The sequence below is a fragment of the Xenopus tropicalis genome, chromosome 4 (assembly GCF_000004195.4).
Source record: "Xenopus tropicalis strain Nigerian chromosome 4, UCB_Xtro_10.0, whole genome shotgun sequence".
Classification (NCBI taxonomy): Eukaryota; Metazoa; Chordata; class Amphibia; order Anura; family Pipidae; genus Xenopus; species Xenopus tropicalis.
Window position 1 is genome coordinate 90576016 of NC_030680.2, and position 21244 is coordinate 90597259.

Sequence of the window (21244 nt, forward strand, 5' to 3'; positions counted from 1 at the left end):
TGGGTCACTTCTAGGTTTGCTTTTCTGCTTCTTGTGCCGCCCTGCCTGTTGACATATGCCACTGCTGTGGCATTGTCTGACTGTATCCTTACTGCTTGGCCTCCTAATATGCCTTCCCATGCCTGAAGTGCTCGCAGAATGGCCCTGATCTCTAGGATATTTATCGGTAGTGAAGATTCCGTCCGTGACCAGGTTTCCTGAACTGAAAGTCTCTGGAATGTCGCTCCCCAGCCCGTGAGGCTGGCATCTGTTGTGACTATTAGCCATGACGGTTCCAGAAATGATCTCCCTTGATTCAGCTTGTTGGGAGTTAGCCACCATAGTAGGGATCTCTGAGTCTCTTCCGGAAGTCTTATCTTCTGTTGTAGTGATGACTTCTTCCATAGTCTTAGAATCGCCGTCTGTAGTGGCCGGAAGTGGAGTTGAGCAAAGGCTACCGCTTCTATGGTGGATACCATCAGTCCTAGCACACGCATGCAGGTCTGGACTGTTGGATGTGCTGATGATTGGAGAAGTCTGATGGATCTTTGGATCTTGAGTTGTTTGTCTTGTGGTAGAAATACCTTCTGTGCTGCTGTGTGGAACAGTAATCCCAGGAATGGCATCATCTGGCTGGGTACAAGGTATGACTTGCGAATGTTGATTGACCACCCGAACATTTGAAGACTCTGGATGGATATCTGTATGTTCCGTTCCGCTAGGTTTTTGGATCTCGCTTTGATGAGGAGATCGTCCAGGTAAGGCATTATGAAAACACCCCGAACGCGTAGATAGGCTGCCATGGAGGACATGATCTTCGTAAAGACTCTTGGTGCCGATGACAGTCCGAAAGGCAGAGCAACGAACTGATAGTGGTAATTGCGGAATGCAAATCTTAGGAATTGTTGATGAGGCGGAAAAATAGGGACATGTAGATATGCGTCTCTTATGTCCAGGGAGGCTAAAAAGTCTCCCGGTTCCAGCGCCCGAATTATGGAACGGACTGATTCCATTTTGAACTTGTGGTAGACAACATATCTGTTTAGAAGTTTTAAGTCCAGAATTGGGCGAAAGGATCCGTCTTTCTTTGGCACAATAAAGAGGTTTGAATAAAACCCTTGAAATCTCTGATGTGACGGGACTGGGATGATGACTCCCGTCTCGCACAGAGAGTCTATTATGGATAGGAAGGCCTGTCTCTTCAGGTTTGGAGTTGGTATTCTTGACATGAAAAAATGTCTTGGAGGGGAGTGGTGAAATTCTAATCGGTATCCTGTTGATATGGCCTCTACTACCCAGGTGTCGTCTATGAGTTTCGACCAAGTATCTGCAAAACACCGAAGGCGACCTCCTATGGCGTTTGTGTCCGAGGTCGTCCGAATGTAGTCATGCGGAGGTGGTCTTATCCCCCGTCTGTTTGGGTAGGTGTCTGCGGGGTTGCCATGGAGATTTTCCCTTGTTGGAGAAGCGGTTCTTTGAGGTAGACTGGGAGTTGGATTGTGGGCTGGATCTAAAGTTACGAAACCCCTGGTTCCGAAATGGCTGTCCCTTCCTCTGAGTGAAGGTAGACTTGGGTTTGTTTTGGGGTAAAAGCGTACTTTTGCCCCCGGTAGCCTGAGAAATTATTTTGTCCAGTTCACCAAATAGTCTCTGACCCTGAAATGGAATGGATATAAGGGATTTTTTGGAACTAAGGTCGGCCGACCAAAGTTTTAACCAGAGGGCTCTTCTTATAGCCACTGAGAGTGCTGATGCTCTTGCTATAACTCTAGCCGCGTCAAGGGAGGCGTCTGCTAGAAACTGGTTGGCTTCCTGGATGTATGAAGCCAGTTGGAGGATAGTATCCTTGGGGCTATCATCCTGAATGGCTTGCACTAGGGAATTGGACCATGTCTCGACTGCCCGGCTGACCCATGCGGAGGCTAGAATAGGTCGCATTGCTGACCCGGTAGACAGGAAATTGGCCTTAAGAAGGCCTTCCATTCTTTTGTCGGTAGGGTCCTTGAATGCGGAGGCATCTGGAACTGGGAGAGCAGTAATCTTGGATAGTCTAGATACTGGTGCATCTACCGCTGGGGGGGAACACCACTTATCTATTGACTCTTTAGGAAATGGATACTGTCTAGCAAAGTGTTTTGTAACCTGAAATTTTCTATCCGGACATTTCCATTCCTCAAGAATTAAGGTTTGTAATTGTTCATGGGCTGGAAATGTTGCAGGTGACTTGCGTTGTCTTTTAAATAGTGTGGAGGACTTTTTCTGCGTGGGGTCTTCCTGAATGTTTAGGGTTTCAAGGACTGCCCTAATGAGGCTATCTACCCCGGGTGCTGTGTCTGCCGCATTGTCTCCCTCACTGGAGTCAGAGTCTGCTGGGGAGGAAACTATTTCCCCGTCACTAATATCCTCATCAGAGGAGGGGAGTGTGGAAGATCCCTTAAGGGATGTGTCAGTCAGACAAGGCCGTTTGCGCTTGGGCATGGCGTCAGAGGTAGAGGCCATCTTGGAAAGCATCCTATCAAGTGAGGATGCCAGTTGGGGTATACACTGTAGGCTGGATAGAGATTGAGAAAGTGAGATTGCCCAATCTGGTGTCTCAGAAGGCCTCTGGGGTTCTAGAATGTCCCTGGCAGAGGGCCCTTGTGCTGTACCCTCAGGGTTCACCCCAACCTGTGATAGGGTTAATGTGCCAGGGTTGTGTGCCTGAGTAGGGCCGCAGGCAGCGCAGAGCGGTTCAGCTTGGCCCTCCCTGAACTTAGTTAGACATTTTGTGCATGCAAAAAAGGTAGCCACCGGATTATGGTGTTTGCCCCCCCTAGAAAATAAGTCTCCCCTGCCTTCTGCCATGCTGAGAAAATGCTCGGCAGCTTCGGCGTTACTCACAGACCGGAGTGTCCTGTTTATAGCAGAGTAGGAGAGCCTGCAGTCCTGTCTGCGCACCGCGTCAGCGTAGTGATGGCGCGAAGCTGTGTTGCAGCCCTCCTGATGGGAGGGACCCTTTACCCCATGGTCCCTGTGTCCCCATGGTCCCTGTGTCCCCCTAGACGTGAGAGAAACATGTATGTAAGTGGAGTGCTGAAGATTTTTGTTTATGTTGATTGAACTTGTATGCATTCATGCAGCACCTCCGCATCCGGCTTCATCGTGGTCCACTAGCAATCCTCGGGCACAGTTAGAAAAAGGGTTTTGCAAGACCAATAAAATCTATATTTGGAGTTTCCATTGTATAAAACATGACTCAGGAATAGTGGTAATTGCTTTGAACCTAACATCACCAGTAACAGCCAATAATACACCACACAAATGGTGATCTGAAAATGTCCATTGCCAGGGGTGCCATGGCCCCAGAGAACACCTCAGCAACTCTCTTCCTTGGGGCCTTGTTACATGCACCCACCTTTCTATCTGACACCCAGCTTCATCTCCCAAACGGCCGCATGCCTCTGCTCTTTATAGCCTTACTGCATTTCCTCCCCTAATTCTTTATCTTGGTTTGTTTTTGTACTTTACCCGCCCCCTACAGTTGTAACCCTTCCTCTGTCCTTCTCCTACATGTGCCATTCACCTTCAATTGTTAGAATTCAGAGGGAGAGGCGGTGCAGGGTAGACGGAGGTGTGACTGCTAACATTAGGCAGAACACAGAGTGCGAAGGAGGGGCGGGGCGAGTTGGACGAGGGAGGTGGCTTCTGACAGGGCGCACGGCAATTTGGATATTTGTGAATCCCTGCTTCTGAGAGAAGGGCAGATGGAGTACTTACAGAGGAAGCATATTCATTTTGACGGAGGAAGTCCTAAAATGGATATATTATAATGTATTACATATGACTGATTCACCGTGCCGCATGCTCTGTAAAGTCGGCTATGGTTTGTTCTAACGTACGGGCATTACATGCTGGCTCCCTTTTTCTGCTGCCTAAATGGTTTGCTCCAAATTAGAAGCACTAGTGGGAGGTCCTGGGGTTATACCAGAAGCCGGTTTCAATAGTAGGAAACGCGTGAAGTTTGACCTCTAGGTAACTATTAAACAAGGAACTTATTCCAATTTAGCGTGCTTTATAGGCAGGGGCAGACACGTGTATACACATAGAAATAGACGCTTTCCATAGCCTTCAATATTTCAAATTAATTGGGATTAGGCATTGCTAGATTTTTTTACTTGCAGTTGTTTTTCTTTCATTGTTCTTGTATGTACTATTCATAATTCACATGAATGATTCAAAATAAATGCATAATGATATATTGCTAATTGAACATGGGTATGACTTTGTCATGACTATGTCCTAAAAATTTGAAAAAGTAGTAGTGCCATAAATTTGTATATGGGACTTGTCCAAAGTCACATGAGCAGGCCCATGCTGGCAATCTGAAGATTCTGGCAGCAACAAAGGGGCTGCAGTAAGATGTCATAGCCAAGGGTCCCCAAACTTTTGCACCAGGAAGTCACTTTAAAATGTAGAAAGTTTTGGGGAGCAACATAAGCATGAAAAATGCTCCTGAGAGTTGCAATAAAATATAATATATATAAAATATGGTGCCTGCTGACCTTGCTGTGCTACACTGCTGCTTGGTGAGTCTTTGGTGGTGTGTTTTGGGATATATATATATATATATACATCTGCTCTAGGAAACAAACCCGCAGGTAGTGGGTCTTTTTTCTTTTGACATTCCCCGTTGCTCAAGATAATGGTAGTAGGTAATATCTGATGGTTTGTAGATTTAAATAGTGTTTATTTTTATTCATACTGTTCTGTACAGCTGTGACAAATACTTTGTCAGGAAGCAGCTAACTTAATTATTAATACATAATAATATACATACAGGGAGCTGCTGACTTAACAATTTTTATTAATACATATGTAAAATATATTAAATCAATTGTATAATTTTCAAGTGGACCATAATGTATTTTAGTTGGTGGAAAAGTGCCCAAACTTCCTTCCCAACTGTTATTCACTATAGGTGTTTTGGGGCATTTCATATGAATGGTAGTTGCTGGACAAATCTGAGCTACATCTATATTTGAAGAGAAATTGAATAATTTATACTGTTTACCACTTTGGTTGAATTAAAACCTCTTTTTCAAGTGACTGGCACTGCACAAATTAAATGACAACTGCACAATCACTTTCATATCTTAACATCTCCTCCTAGGTACCAATACTGAAAACATCACAATGATCTCGCCAATTATGCGACTCAGCCATGTCACATTCCAAGCATCCAACGCTCTGAAACTTATTGAAGAGTTTGTGACGAAGTACAAGTTTCATCCATTTGCTGCTCGAGGGTTGGATGGGGGAAGTTCATGCCAGGTAGCTCTGAGAAATGGAGGAGTTGTATTTATGGTTAATGAAAATACTCAGAAGACCCATGAGAACCCAGTCATGCTGTATGATATTCCTCTCCCAATTCCTTTCCTAGACACTGCATGTAATGTTAGCTTTGAGGTGGAAGATGTTCCAGGCTTGTACCGCCATCTAGTTGATGAAGGCTGTCAACTGCTTTTGCCCCCAACAGAACTCCATGATGACTTTGGCTCTGTGACATACTGTATAGTAAAGTCTGTGGTTGGGAATGTAAGCCACACACTCATCGACCGTAGGCATTATAAAGCCAGTTTTCTCCCTGGGTTTAAGTATCTCAAAAATAATACCAACAACTTGTCTTCTGGCAATCTAACCCATGTAGATCATATTGCATATGCCTGCCCTTTTGGAACCTCACCAAGCATTTTAGAATGGTATAGGCGTTGTTTTGGGTTCCAGCACTTTCCTCTCTATAAAGGAGAAGACCCTGAACGTGGACTAGAAATCACTGGGCATAGGATAGGTTTACGGTTGACTTCATTGGTGTGCCCAAGACTCGGTGAAGGGTGCAAGCTAGTACTGGCAGAGTCTCTCCCACAGGAAGGCATTAATCAAGTGGATCAGTTTATAGAGCATCACACAGACGGTGGTATTCAGCACATTGGTCTTTCTACACCAGATATATTTAAAGCTGCAAGAGACCTGTCACATTTGGGTGTACGCTTTGCCAGCCAACCTTCATCCTACTATTCTGAACCCAGAAAGCAGAAAGAAATCTATAATGTAGGTCTAGAACCCCAGATGCTTGAGAAGTTTGGGATATTGATAGATTCAGCAACTGAAGATATCCTGTCAGAGGATGCCTCCAAAAAGTTTCTTTTGCAGGTTTTTGCAGAACCCCTCTTTAGCAAGAACTCAGTCTTTCTGGAGCTCATTGAACGCAGATCAGCAGAAGGGTTTGGGGAAGGAAACATCCGTGCCCTGTGGCGCTCAATGCAGGACCTGCAAGAAGACCTAACTGTTAAAGAACATGAAGCCCAGTGACCATTTCTGTCAGGTGTCATCTAAATGGAAATGAAACAAAAGTGAGAACATTTTGTGATATTTAATGCTGTATCTAGTCCCCTAATTAAATGGGAATCATGGAAATATTTTATCTTAACACTCCCTAGTTCTTGTACTGCAGACAAGCCTTCTCTTCAGTAGCTTCATATTAAAGCAGGTAGGTTACAGGTAGTGCTCTTAAGGGATAATGTAATAAAAGTTCAATAGTTTGCCCTTATCCAGTAACCTATAGCAACCAATCAGATATTTTTTTTCAAACATCTGTAAATTCCAGCTGCTGATTGCTTTGGGTTACTAGACAAGAAGTAAACTTAGATGTTTATTACACTCCATTAGTGCTGAAAAATCATGTGTGTCAATTTGTAAAAATATTCAGTTAAAGAAAGCACACAAGCAGCTGTTACTTGGCGTTGTTATACTAACAATGCTACCTCTAACCCTGGGCCTGGTAGCAAAGTATATAGGATTGCTGATTTAAGAACATATGTGCTAAATTGCATTGCATAAGTGCTGTTGCAAGAAACAACCAATCACCAATTTATTTTGAATAGTATACTATAAGTTTGAAAATAAAAGAAAAGCTAATTGGTTGCTATTGACAACTGCACGTGTACAGTTTAGCACCTGTGTTTGTTAATGAGCCATACATACACTCTCGCTACACTTTGTGGGTTTAGTCTCTCATCTCATCAATTAGCATAATGATTTATTTTGTTTTTGATTGTAAAGAAATGTATCAAAATATCATAGTTTATTTATGATGATTAATATATAGCAAAAACTTTAACAGTTAAAAAAAACAAACCAAATACAATACTAAATAAAAAAAACCTATCAATGTGGAATTTCTCATGAAGTTATCCTGCTTGCTCAAATGAAGGGCTGCAAGGTTTTTTTTTTTTTTTTTTTTTTTTTTTTTTACACACTAGACATGGGCATAGGGTCCTTTCCACAATAAGTTAGGTTAATGGCACACTAGTATTATGTGGCTCCAGCATTTTCTTACTTCATGGGAGGCCCTGCTTTTTTGAGCAATGCATGCCTGTAACTAAACAGGACATGGTGCATTGCAGCACTTCCAATTTACTTTGATTAGGAGAAGACTTCTAGCATTTTGTCCACCTCCCATGGTACACATTCCTCTACCTTCACATTATGTCTTTGGACACTTTTTTTGTGTATCCCTGGCACCTTTTAGCATTCAGTTCTGTTTTGTGAACAGAACACACAGCAGTAAGTACATTGTAGCTCCATGACAACAAGCGGCAGGGTTTCCGATTAGGCACTAGATTTGTTCAGGAAGGGCATCTACAGTTAGCTTTAAGGTGCAGGCATATCATTTGGCCCAAGTATCACTGAGAAGGCAAAATGTACAATACAGAAAGCATGCACAGGGCTTTAGATTGTTTGTGCATAACTGAATAGTTACCATTGGGACAGTAAATGCCTCTGTGTCATGCAGCAAGAAAGATGACAGAGGAAAAATAAGGGTATGGTAGTGCCTCAAGGGCACAGTTATATTAAGGTGATGCTTCTTAAAGGGAACATGAATTAAACATGATATATTTGATGTTTTCTTGTCCGTTAAACACCCCAAATGAGTCGCAGTAGATATATCTATGGCCTCCTAAATGGCCGCTCAGTAAATTGGTTTATATGCACCAACACAGGCTGCCCCAGAAACTGCCATTGACAGAGAGAAGAACCGCTATATATATTCTGCTCCAAGGATACCCATCACCCACAGCCACTCAATACATTCTTTCAAATATAAAATTTTATTTCACATAAAAATGTATAAAAATATTAAGCTTTCTGTATACAGTCTACAAAAGTATGATAGCACATGGAATAAAATGCATGACTAAAGCTTTTCTAGGAGAGGTAGTTCACTTTGTAAGTCATTTGACAGTACAGGTGTATTGGACCCCTTAACCCGGAAACCCGTTATCCAGAAAGTTCCGAATTACAGAAAGGCCATCTCCCATAGACTCCATTTTAATCAAATAATTCACATTTTTGAAAATGATTTCCTTTTTCTCTGTTGTTCCCAACTAAGATATAGTTAATTCTTATTAGAGCCAAAACAATCCTATTGGGTTTATTTAATGTTTAAATTATTTTTTTAATAGACAAGGTAGGAGATCTAAGTTACGGAAAAGGTCCCAAGCATTCTGGATAATGGGTCCCATACCTGTACCTGGCATAAAATGTCTGCCGCAATTTACAAAATAGAAAATATTTTCATGTTCTGATAAATACACAGCATTACTGGTTGAATGAGCAACCAATCTTCCCATCAGTTGCAGAACTGTCTCTCAGGATTGTGTGACCTGCTGATATTTATAGTTCAGCAAAAGTTTACTGCTAAAAACTTGCATAACAAATAGGCAACAGATAATACATAATGGATATGCAAAGAAAGCCTCAGGTACAGCTTGAAGCTACATGTTAATATTAGAACATTAATTGGAAACTAAAGGTCCCCATACACGGTAAGATCGCCAAGCGAGCGGATCTTCCCCCGATATCCCCACCTACGGGTGGGCGATATCGGGGGGCTTGAAGTTAAAAAAAATAAAAAATAATCCGACCGGATTATGTAGGCGGCAATGGGGCAGTCGGTTCGGGGACCGCATCAACGAGCCGATGCGGCCCCCGATCCGACTGAATCTTTTAACCTGGCCGATCGATATCTGGCCAATTTCAGGCCAGATATCGGTCGGCCAGCCCGCTCGTTTCTGCCCCTTCACGGGCAGATAAGCTGCCGAGTCGGTCCAAGGGACCAACACAAATGTAATCAGCAAACCCTAAGCTACGTAGGATAGCACCTCTGGTGTGGCTTTCCCAATTATGGCTGCATATATGCAATATACTGCCTTAAAATGCACCTTAGCGCTGCACCCTAGAGAAGCACATGTGGTTTAACAAGCAAAAACAGAACAGCAGACATGCCAGTAGAAGTAAAAAAAAAAAAAACTTTTAAAAAACACTGGCTGCTTTATTTTATGTGGCATAGAAATCAGAACAGCATCCCTATGCCATTAGGCTATGAAAATAAATCGTGTTTATTTGGGGCTAAAGGCCAACTCCGTCACTGTAGTATATTTCCAATTTCTTTGGTAGTAGCACTCATTTTCACCAAACTCTATGCTTCACTTATGTAGCTTAAAGGCATGTTCTACAGATTTTCTGCAGAGACCTCTTTCAAACGGAAAAGGTTATATTTATAAAGATGTAAATGCTGTCCGCTAAAAATAAATGGCTATATCTAAACTACTTTGGTCTGTGTGTTTTATTGATCATGATCAGGAAAGGTCTGCAAAGTGGTTAAAAATGCTCTGCAAAAGGCAGCAGCACTCAACAGCTGTTATACATTGCTTTTTTCAAACAATACCCCCCCCAAACAATGTAGGTCTCTTTAAAGATATATTGCATAGACAAGCTCATATGTAAAACCCTGCTTCATCTAAATAAACCATTTTCATAAAAATAAACATTTTTAGTAGTATGTGTTATTGGGTAATCCTAAATAGAAAACTGTAATTTTAAGAATTAAGTGCCTCCTCCTGGGATCATAGGATTCACAGTGCACACAAACAAGCCTGTCTTCTGCTTCCATACTTCTTCCTGTTACAGTTAGAGCTGCATTATTTCTGGCCATGTGATCTCTGAGGGAGCACACAGCCCATCACTAAATGCTGGATTAAGGGAAGGATGTAAAAGGACAATATTTACAGATATATATATTCCAGTTTGGCTAAATTTTTCAATAGGTCACTTAACATACTATAAACTGTTGGTTAAGTATTCTTCTGGGGGTATAGTTTTCCTTTAACTCCTAAATGTTACACTATGCTACACATTTGCAGAAAAGTATTACAAAACTTTAAAAATGTTTGTGATTTGACATGGCATTAAAGCTGCGATATTAGAAAAATCAACACAAGTAACAAAAATATCAAAATACCAATAATGTTAATGACATAAAAGCTTTTCATCTTTTTATTATGTATCTGCTACTTATTGTAAAATCTAGTCACCACCTATCAAGTACCTGACTGCCAGTAGATCCCATTTTTCTGGGTTCTTCTTTCATCAATGGAGTTTTGTTGTCTAGCAAAATGTGGAGTGGTAAAATCAAAGGTAACTGGCAGGGAAAGGGTCAAAGCCATGGTTTCTGCTAAAATAATGAGAATTAAATTGGCAAACATGGCAGTTTTGGACAATTTGTCTTCCTTTGCTTTTAGTAGCTTGGGAGGCAGCAGCTGCTAATCATTGCTATGGCAGGCAATCGTGAGGCGGGATTTCTAGCTGCATTCTAGCTGACAAACTGCAGTTGGCCACAATAAAATGGGTCCTACTTTGAAACTCCCATTCTCTTTAGGCTGGGTGAGAGTTTAGGAAAAGGCATTTTGGTGGACACTAGAAAGTATAGAAATGGCAACTGGCATTCGTAATGTGCTTATACATTAGGTTACTGTGTTATAGAAGTCCTAGTGTCAGTTTATTTTTCTGTGGCTAGCTTGAAGAAGCTCTGTATAGATTGCTGTTTTCCCTTTTCAGTTTTGATTCTTCCAGATGGTAGCTGGACTTTAGCTAGGTCACCTTTCCGTTTTTTAGACTGCAAAAGCAAAAAGAATAAGTCAACTCACATGGGGGCACATTTATCAACACTGGGCAATTTTGCCTACGGCCAGTAACCCATTGAAACCAATCAGTGATTGTTCTTTTGCAGCTGGCTGGAAAAAGCCTAAGAATAAAACAATTTGGTTGGTTGCCATGGGTTACTGCCCATGGGCAAATTTGCCATAATGTTTTATTTACGTAAAAGTACTGTAAAAGTGCTTACTTGGCCTTTATCATTTCACTCACCGTGTTAACAGCAGTGCAGCTAGAACCGTGACTCTCGCATAGTTTCATAATCTGTGTAGGCAAAACCACAAGTATGATGAGAACTGTGCTGCTCACCTTAAAGTTAACATTTAGTGTGTTTCTGTGTCCACAATTTAGACTGGTTTCTAAGGACTCTTACCATAGCCACCAGCCCCTTGCTATGACTGGAAGATGAATTGGGGGTGGGGCATAAACTGATGGATAAGGAATAGAAAGGCAAACAGTTTAAAAATGGATCAACTACAAACAGACTTAGAACTTCTCTGTTTACATAGTAAACAAGTAATGTTTCATCAATAAGAAACTTTTAACATATCTATTAAAAATTATAAAACATTTCTAAATTAGGGCATTTACTTCACTGTCACTGTGCTCACACACTATGGGGCAGATTTATGAAAAAATTAGTTTAGATCTTAATACATAAAACTCACCCACTTTCTATTCATTCCTATGGGATTTTCAGAAGTGTATTTATCAAATGGTGAGTTCTAACTTTCACCCATTGATAAATACACTTCAAAAAATCCCATAGGAATGAATAGATCATGGTTAAGTTTTATGTATTAAGATCTATTTATCACATTTTGATAAATCTGCCCCTAGGTCACACCTTTAGCCCTGATGATTTGAGCCAACTGATTTTTTTGAAAACTAAAGTAGGCCAAAGCCTGTAGAGTAGTGATCCCAAACCAGCGGCTCGAGAGCAACATGTTGCTCACCAACCCCTTGAATATTGCTCCCATAGCTCCATAGAAGGTGCTTATTTTTGAATTTGTGGCTTGGAGGCAAGTTGCATAAAAACCCAGTTTAATACCAAAAAGAGCCTTCTGTAGGCTACCAAATAACCAACCATAGCTCTTATTTGGCACCCCCAGAACCTTTTTCTGTTGCTCCACAACACTTTTTCCATTTGAATGTGGCTCATGGGTTTAAAAGGTTGGGGATCCCTGCTGTAGAGAAACAGGAGTCACTGACAAATGTTTTAGTTCTTCTTATGCACATTTTCTAAACATCTCATTGGATTTTGCAAAGTCCCTTAAAATGTATGATTTTGTCACACTTTATGGCATACACACTTTTCAGAAATAGTCTTCTTGTTGGAATTTATTGTGACACATTTTTAAATTGGTATTCATTTTCACACTATGTTTTACACTTTTGTGATATGTAAAATAAAACATTTAACCAATATGTGCTTACTTATAAAATGGATTTATTAAATATAAGATTAGGTGGATTTTTTAATACAATGTGAGTTCTAAGTAAACTCGGATAACTCTTTCTCGTCAACTTGCAGTGGCTGAGCTGTCATTACCTTTTTCATGGCAGTGGGTACAGCTGAATTCAGAAACTCTTTCTTGGTGACCCAGCGAGTCAACGGACGCTCTGTTTCTTCTGTTTTCACAGAACAGTTTTCAGTTGTGTTTAGTGACAGAAAATACACCACATATGTCTGGTGAATATGGGAGAATATGTGGACCACCTGCAGGAAAAAGGCTTTATCACTTTAACAGTCTGGCCTGAAAAAAAGAACTGAAAAAGTACAGATATGAAAGTAAAGAGAAAAAGTGGTGGCATGGAAAAGCTGAGGATGCAAGAGAGCATTTTTTATTTGCAATAGCACGTAAAATGTTCAGCCTGTGCACTGACAATTATTTATTACCAAGCTGTTCCTGAGAAGCATAGCTTATGATAATTTACCTCTCCTTTATACTGTAGCTTTTGCAAAGGGACAGCATGACCTGACAAGTCTTGAAGCAGCCCAAGTAAAGAATGCTGTCGATTCTGCTCAGTAAACTTCTCGTCCAAGAGAATACTGGGAAACTCCCACAAGCCAGCAAGAAGCCCTAGGAAAATAAAGCATCAAGTTAGATATTATGCAATGCAGGTTCACCAGCTATGTATCTGCCCTGCGCCTTAGGCAGCGAACAGATTGTTACACATAAGATGCAGAGAGATGCTGCAATACCTGAACTGGGTCGCTGAACTATCAAATATTCCAGCTCTCCATGGTCTCCACACTTTTCCCACACACATATCGCAGTTTGCTCCATCCGTGAAGGCTTCTTAGCAGATTTACGAGGAAAGTTTGCCACTCCCAGGGAGCTGTCCCATGGATCAGAAGTTGGAACACATAAGGCACATAAGCCAGGTCCAAGATCTGTGAAGAGAAGTACAAACATTTGCTTCTCCGACTACTTCTGCACATTCACTTGACATAAAAAAAAAAAATTATATATATATATATATTATATATAATTTTAATCACAAAACAGCAAGAGATTCATTTAGTAATGTTTCTCTAATTACACCAAAATTCTCAGAGCTCGCAGCAGTTATACATCTAAATATATCTTTTTCACAGAAAGGGAATACTTCTCAGTGTTCCTATATTCTGTATGAGTATATCTTGCAATTAGTTTTAAAGCACACACTTCTCCCTGTTTAGGTTAAAATACCAGATGCAGCATATTAACAGAGGGGAATAAACTAGGCATATTATCCCTGTATTCACATATATTTTAACTGAACTAGCCACTGCATATATATTGTGGTGCCAGTAAAGGCTATTGAGAGAAATAGACCCTACTCACCACAATCCTCTATGTCTCCAACATCTTTAGCAATGGGGGAAGCTTGTTTTTTAATAAGTGTTTTGACAGCTGACTCTTTTTCTGCTATTACCTGCAATAAACATAATCAACTTTTTGTCAGTATAAACTCTGAAAATTTCAGACAAATGGATAAAGCAGCAACGCATTTTCAAATAACCAAAAAGGTAAAAAACCATGTAATAGTGTAAACCCATGTCCTGCAAAGATGGTCTTTGATATATACACATCGGTAGTCTAAGCCTGTTAACTAGGTGCATTACCTTTAAGTATGCTTTGCATTGTCCTTGCAATGGGCACGCAGTACACAGAGGTTTTTTTGGGGTGCACACAGTAGCACCCAGTTCCATCATACCCTGGTTGAAATCTCCTGGTCTGTCTGGATCCACAAGAGCATTTGCAAGGTTCCTGTGTTGGACAAAAATGACAGAGCTGTAAAATATTTAATTGTAAACAATGTTGATACACTGTTCCTAAATGTTGCAATTACTGCTACAAACAGTACAACACATTTGTAATAGAAAAGATAAAGTGACTATAATTTAATTAGCATTAACTGTACAAAATAACTACCTCAGCACATGACCCCTAAAGCTTGATGCATGGCAAAACCTATGTTAGCGCCTAGGTGTCTTTAAAATGTTATTTAAACAACAGAAAAAATGGAACCCTACCCTCAGTATACCTACCAAAGTTTATCAGAGACTGCTAGGGTGCTGGAATCTGCTCCAATGCATCGCAGACGGCTTAATACCCTGATCACATTTCCATCTACAACACCAGTTACCTTAAGTAAATAAATAAAAAAAACAGGATGTCAGTACTTTGGCTCTCCTGGTCCCACACTAGCTGGAACTGCTGCTTAACAGGATGTTGCCAATTTGTAGAGATATTTGACTAAACTGAAAAACTGAGCAGCAGACTAGCACATAAGGTTAGGCAAGGTTATACACTTTGGTAAAAATAACATAAATGCTATACACTATATGGCAATTGTAGAGGGTAGGTGTAGGTGAGACTGATAAGGATTTCTGTGAAAAACAAACGTCTAACTCAAAGTACTCTTTTGCATAAAAAGGGCATTAAGTCAAGCATAATATTGCCTCTTTATAGATCCATGGTAAGGCCTCACCTTGAGTATGCAGTGCAGTTTTGGGCTCCAGTCCTTAAGAAGGATATTTATGAACTGGAGAGAGTGCAAAGATGTGCAACTAAACTGGTAAAAGGGATGGAAGAAGTAAACTGAGGGAAGGCCGTCAAGGTTTTGTGGGCTTGTTTTCTCCCTGTTGCAAGGGTACATGATTACTCTTTACAAGCACATTAAATGTCATTATAGACCTATAGAAAAGAACAGAAGAATCAGAGCCGACCCCTTTAGACCTGAGGAACAGAACTTTTATTTGGAGCAGTGTAGGAGGTTCTTCATGGTGACAAAAATGAGGTTATCGAATACCCTGCCAGGTGATGTTGCGACGGCAGATTTTATTATCGCCTTTAAGAGTGGCTATTTCTTCGACAGTCATAATATCCAGGCTGTAGTTAATTTATTATAGATGTGTGTATATATATATTTTTTTATATATACGACATAGATATACTGTATATCAAAGTTTTACCTGCCCATAGGAAATAGATGCTATAGCTCCTGCAGTGTATCTACCCACTCCAGGCAAGAGTTTCTGTAGCTCATCAGCACTCCGAGGCATTGATCCTCCCAATTCTAAAACAACCTTCAGGAAATAAATGAAGGCTCCAAGTTAAACACAAGCATACATATACAGTAGCTTATTGTCAGAAGCTCACAAGTTTTCTATTTTAATAGAAATCCAAGATGGCATCCACCATAATCACTGTAAAAATAATGTTCTCTTTCACATATTATATTATATATATATATATATATATATATATATATATTTTTTTTTTTTTTTTTTTTGCTGTTTTATAGTAATACTAAATATTTTTAATGACTAAAGTAAATTGCTCTAGCAAGCAGTACAGTGACTGGATATATTACTTTACTTAGTCCCAAACATGGGTGTAGCTGCTCAAGTTTACAAAATACATTTGGCTACCTAAAAATATATAACTGCATATAACTGCATAGCCCCAACCTTCTTTGCTCCTTCCTGTAGTCTCCTTCCCCGAGAATAATAGCCCAGGCCTGACCACATCTCATTAACTTCCTGTGTGCAGAGGAAGAGAATCATCAAGAATATAATGCACAAATAATTGTAGTCTGTTTATAATGAATATATTTAGTTTAGCAACATGTTGTAGATTTAAGATTCATTTCATGTCACTGTACCTCTAGAGATGAACGGGCAAGATCCTCCATTGTTGGCCATACCTATAACATTATAGAAAAAGGATTTTAGTTAGCTAATTATAATATAAAATGACCATGCTTAATCATTAGGACTTAGATTGATAATATGAAATTTCAATTATTATTTATCGTTAAACACGATAAACCTGGGAACGAATACATAACAATAGTTCATATCACTGGACTGAAGTTAACCGTACACAGACATATCCGAACATATTAGATGGTGGGACAAAATTGACTAAACCCATTGTTTGGCCCCTGGGTAAACAAATGAATCACAAGAGGGGCCTATGCAGACTCATTAGGAGAGGCCTGAATTACCCGATATCTAGTTCTTACCCAGCAAAACTTTCAGGGCCGTGGCAGACAGGGAGATTAGTCGCCCACGTCAAATCTCCCTTGTCACGGGCGACTAATCTCCCCGAGATACGATCCCACCGGCAAGAATGTAAATTGCCGGTGGGATCGCATATGAGGCGACAAAAACGCTGAAGTTGCCTTGAGAGGAAACTTCGGCGGTTTCCATTCTCGCCGGTGGGATCACATTTCGGGGAGATTAGTCACCCACGACAAGGGAGATTTGTCGCGGGTGACTGATCTCCCCGTCTGCCACGGCCCTCAAAGCTACAGTCTGGCCAAACCCTGACTAGATATCAGTTCGCAGGCACCATTCACAGGCCAATAAGTTCTTGATTCTGGAGTATCCAAGGCGGCAGTAAATAGCTTTTTTACGGGCATATTTAGATATCAATATCCAACATAACAGAACTGTTTTTAATCAAGATATTTCCTTGGTTAGGCTGATTATTATACGGGCTGCAATATTTTATTAGGCCAGCCTTCCTAAATCAATATTTTCCATCTGTAAACACTGTTTTAAACTGTAATTAGTTTTAAAGAAAAAAAAAAAACACCTGTACAACCTATCACATCACCTTCATCCACTTGTTGTAATAGTCAATTACAGTAGCAACTTGGGTCTGTTGAAGCATCACCTCTGAAACCCACACTGGGAGAGTAAAACGAAAGAAACTCTTAAAAAAACAAAATTACTACATTCAATCTTACAGACCATTCTGGGCACACAAGTTGAACAAGAGGGAGCTGGTATAGTAAACACATTTTCGGATTAGTAAGGATATGCTACTATTAGGATAAAAAGAAAAAATAAAGATAGAGCTACTTTAGACTAAGCATAGTGACAATGAGACAAGACTATGAAAGGGCACCATGACAGAGGGCAACTGCTAATGGTAAAAAATTACATAACAATGTGAAAGCGAAAAATTAATCTTTAGAATGTCATAAACACTAGACAGGCCACAAAAGTGCACTGAAGGAAATGAATCCTAATTGCATTAAAGGGGAATTCCGTCTTCCAAACTAAAATTTGTTAAAGAGCCCCGCACAACACAGCAACCCCTAATATAATCACTGTAATCTATTCCTTCAAAAAGTATGGATAAATGCCATTTTTATATGCTGAAATCCAGCTGCAAAACATGGCTGAAAGTAGTCAGCCAGATCAGCAGCATAACAGGGGGCCAGGCTTAGGTAACTGTTCCAAACCATATTATTACATTAATCATGAAAAGGCTGCATATTTTTTATTGATGCATAATGCAAAGTTGCTTGAAATTATGTTTACCTTTCAAAAAGCTCAAGTTGTGTTTGGTTGGAGTTTTCCTTAAAGCAGGTGCTTCCAACCAGTTGTAGTTTGTGAATTAATTGAGCTAGATATATGAATGTATAGAATCTGTGTGGAGGTGCAGCTATCCAGTATTTTTTTTTTATCATATCTCTTATGAGCTACAAAATAAGACTTCAGTGATTTGGAGGATGGGAGTGCTCTAACATGACAGACTAGGGGCTGGAACAAAAAAAAATTAAGTAAAGTAATGCTACATGAAGTAAACTTCACTACATGCTCACTAGAGCTGTAAATAACCTGGGTGAGATGATTGACAGCTCAACAGTCTGGAAACCAAACATTTCTCTTCTCATAACTGAGGTTTGCGATTGTAGTCAAATGATTTTGTGTGCATTTCTTTCATACCAATTTTACTTGTTTCAGCCTTTTACTGTTAGAAATTGTAAATAGAAAGAAGACATTTTCTAAGCTTTATTCTATTTAACCACTTAAAAATAGCACATGGGTTTCACATATAATAAACCCTACAAATGTGTGAATACTTTGAAAGGAAGTATTTAAGTTCATTCTAAAATACTCCTCATATAAAGTCATATTTTTGTCAACTTTAGTTTTCTGTTTGCACTGAGTTATTTTAATAACATATTTTTACACAAACATTGTGATGATTATTAAAAGACTAATACAGACTATTACTATTTCTGGCTATTAGTGTTGGTTTGGACTCTACAATGACAATGGTGTACAGTGTTGTGTATAAGAAATTAAGAGAAATTTCAGTATTCAGCATACCCGCATAAGCCTTTCGATCCAAATCAGGTTCTGTGCAAGCCTGAAAGATACCAATTATAGAGTTACTTTTGCTTTCTCTGGGGTTGATAAAAGACCAAAATAAGAACCATGCCTAAAGGTTGTACATTCCATACTAATTGCTAAACTTTTATAGACACATTTTTGGTCTTCATTGCCAAGAAAGAACTCTAACAGTAATGGTACATAAAAGAAGGACCCAAGAGATTTTTTGGATCTGTGTGCCTTATCTGACGGGTGGTTCATCTGTTTGATGCCCTTCTTTTCATTGTGTGGAGTCTCATCAGCATTATATATTATATATATTAATGAAGTATTTTGAACTGAATTAGTAGTCTTTGTCTAGTACAGATCAGGGCACTGTAGAAACACTTTTACCTCTAAATTTACAATGAATCCAGAATGCAAATAGGTAGAAAGTGCCCTTCTTATACCCATAACAATTCTGTATTACAGAGCTAGTAAATGGGAGACCCATGCACTGAAGAAAATTTTATGGCATCAAGGACTGCCAAAGGGCTCTACAGAATTTGTTATATAATATTAATATTTATAAAAAAAAAAAAAGTTGGATAGGGCTTCTGTATCATTATGTCTCCCATTTAGCATATATCTTACCATTGTCCTCCATGGCAAATCTCTTTTGGACTTGTCATACCAAGCAAGGAGTTTATCTCGGATTATCTCAGTTTCTTGTGATGTAAAGGAGTGATAAATTGAGGACTGGAGCACATGTTCTGCAAAAACAAACCAACACAAGCTGCTTTCACAAACATTTAACTATCTATGACTATAAACTTTCTTTCACTCTCTAATAAAACCTACCTTCCCTTTTTGGAAACGCCTGCTTTGGGGATTTCCTCTTTCCGCTAGCTGCTGCTGATCTACCCAAGCTGCATTGAAGAAAATGACACATCACCAGTAAAGCAATGTGATTTGAAAATGACAATAAAGTAAGCATTCATATCATGGGAGAGACTAGGGAAATTTATACACATGCATAATACAATGCTTTGTAAATGCCTTAATGTTTTGGCTGACTATGTGTGAATGCAAAAAAAAAAAAAAAAAAAAGAATTTTCTTTTGAAGAGCTGCTGTTAACTTTGACTGTGAAGGGAGTGTGTAAGAGATAATAATAACATATGTTTTGTGTAACATTGATAGGTGAAGTATAAAGGTGAGCAGTTTATCTGATATCTGCTTTTTAACCTATGCCATTTTGCCCTATTTCAGCTTGAATGGCTGCCCCCATGGCTACACAGCACATTATTTATAAGAAGTAGAGTAGTGTTTCTAAAGCAAACACACCATCTTTACCAGTTTAGGGCAACAGTACAATATATTTAAAAGGAAAACTATAACTTTAGAATTATTCCTTAACCAACAGCCTCTTTGAAAGCTTTCAATACCTGCCATACTGGTTGTCCAGAGGTTAATAGTAAGGCTGCAGCATCCCCTTAATCACTTGGATTTCCTTCTCCTCCTGTAACCCACTAGGCCCCCTCCCTCAGGAATGCTTTGATTTCTGGCTTGTGGGCATGCTCAGTTATTCTAAGCTCAGATTACTAAACACGCCCTCCAGTCTAGCAGCCAGTGAAGAGATGGCATTTCTGGTTCCCATAGAAACTCAGCTCTAGTTTCAATTTTCCTAACCTCATCTCCTGAGCTCAGCTCAAACAATGCAGAACTTTTATCAGAGACAGTTGTGCCTGTGTGAGCCTGTATTTTTGATGTGTGTATGGTGTTTGCAAATTTAAATGTATTTGATTATGTATCAGAGGGAAAATGGCCACTAGGTGAAAGCCGCTATTTGCTATAAGAAAATGTGAGGGTGCTAGCAAACAGAGGGGGATATATGCAGTACAAATGGTGCCATTTGGGTGGGGGAGACTGATATACATTGTAGGCAAATGTAGGCTTTACATGTCCTTTAACATTTGAACAGGGGCGGGCCAAGCCAACCGGGCGCCCTAGGCAACCTGGTCGGCCAACTTCGGCCAACTCCCCAGCCCCCCCGAACGGCGCGTGCGCGCCAAAGCACAGGAGGCTGTGCAGGGGGGGCAGGTGATTAGATCGGTCATTGCCTCCGCCGCTAATGACAAGCGGCGGAGGCAATGACAAAGTAGCACTAGGGGTAGGCAGCTGCCTCTTTTGCCTACCCCTAGTTCCGGCCCTGCATTTGAATATGGCTTAAAGGTAAAAAAAAAAAAAAAAGTTGGGGATCTGGTGTAAGGGGGCGACCCACTGACTTTTTTCAGGTTGTATTACCTACTCTATGGTATTATCTGTCTTATGTGAAAACTGTTAATTGCTGTTTATTGTCTTTCGAGGTAACCACGACCAATGCAGCCCCAAGGTAACGCTACGTCCACCAATACCTGGTTTTAGTTCTGGGTGGAGGCATTTTACTTATCCAAAGTCCTGCAAATCTTCCTACAGCAGCAGCAGCACACCTCCCATGCTTCCCAATGCGTTCCAGCCCTTACACACGGCCTCTTCCTGCTCTCTTTCTCATTTAGATATGATAGGTTAGAAATAAACAAAGGAGGTCGGGACGTCAGAGATTGGGCCAATGTCATTTCTAAGCTACT

The 21244-nt window shown here is 40.1% G+C and overlaps 3 protein-coding genes across 5 annotated transcripts in view; 1 reads left to right on the plus strand and 2 right to left on the minus strand.

Annotated features, from left to right (window-relative positions):
- The window catches only part of selenop2l (selenoprotein P2-like), a 28210-nt gene extending 24750 nt beyond the window's left edge, over nucleotides 1–3460 (minus strand). Inside the window, exon 1 of the mRNA XM_031900015.1 lies at nucleotides 3374–3460. The gene's annotated coding sequence lies outside the window, so the exon portion shown is untranslated. The remainder of the gene's footprint in view (nucleotides 1–3373) is intronic.
- hpdl (4-hydroxyphenylpyruvate dioxygenase like) overlaps nucleotides 1–9778 on the plus strand; it is a 22676-nt gene extending 12898 nt beyond the window's left edge. The window contains exons 1-2 of one of the 3 annotated variants that reach the window (XM_004913980.4): nucleotides 3766–3990; nucleotides 5129–9778. In XM_004913980.4, the coding sequence (XP_004914037.2) occupies nucleotides 5152–6327 (1176 nt within the window). In that variant the 5' untranslated portion in view covers nucleotides 3766–3990; nucleotides 5129–5151 and the 3' untranslated portion in view covers nucleotides 6328–9778. 3 annotated transcript variants of the gene reach the window in all.
- On the minus strand, nucleotides 8111–21157 carry mutyh (mutY DNA glycosylase). Its single transcript, NM_001079363.1, is given in 18 exon segments — nucleotides 8111–8858; nucleotides 9054–9238; nucleotides 9297–10972; nucleotides 11224–11274; nucleotides 12563–12730; nucleotides 12949–13094; nucleotides 13217–13408; nucleotides 13842–13932; nucleotides 14123–14267; nucleotides 14549–14646; nucleotides 15476–15589; nucleotides 15974–16045; nucleotides 16168–16209; nucleotides 17127–17200; nucleotides 18635–18674; nucleotides 19271–19389; nucleotides 19478–19545; nucleotides 21032–21157. Coding segments are annotated over 16 exon segments (1563 nt in total). The 5' UTR covers nucleotides 21058–21157; the 3' UTR covers nucleotides 8111–8858; nucleotides 9054–9238; nucleotides 9297–10855.
- Nucleotides 21158–21244: the final 87 nt, after the last annotated feature.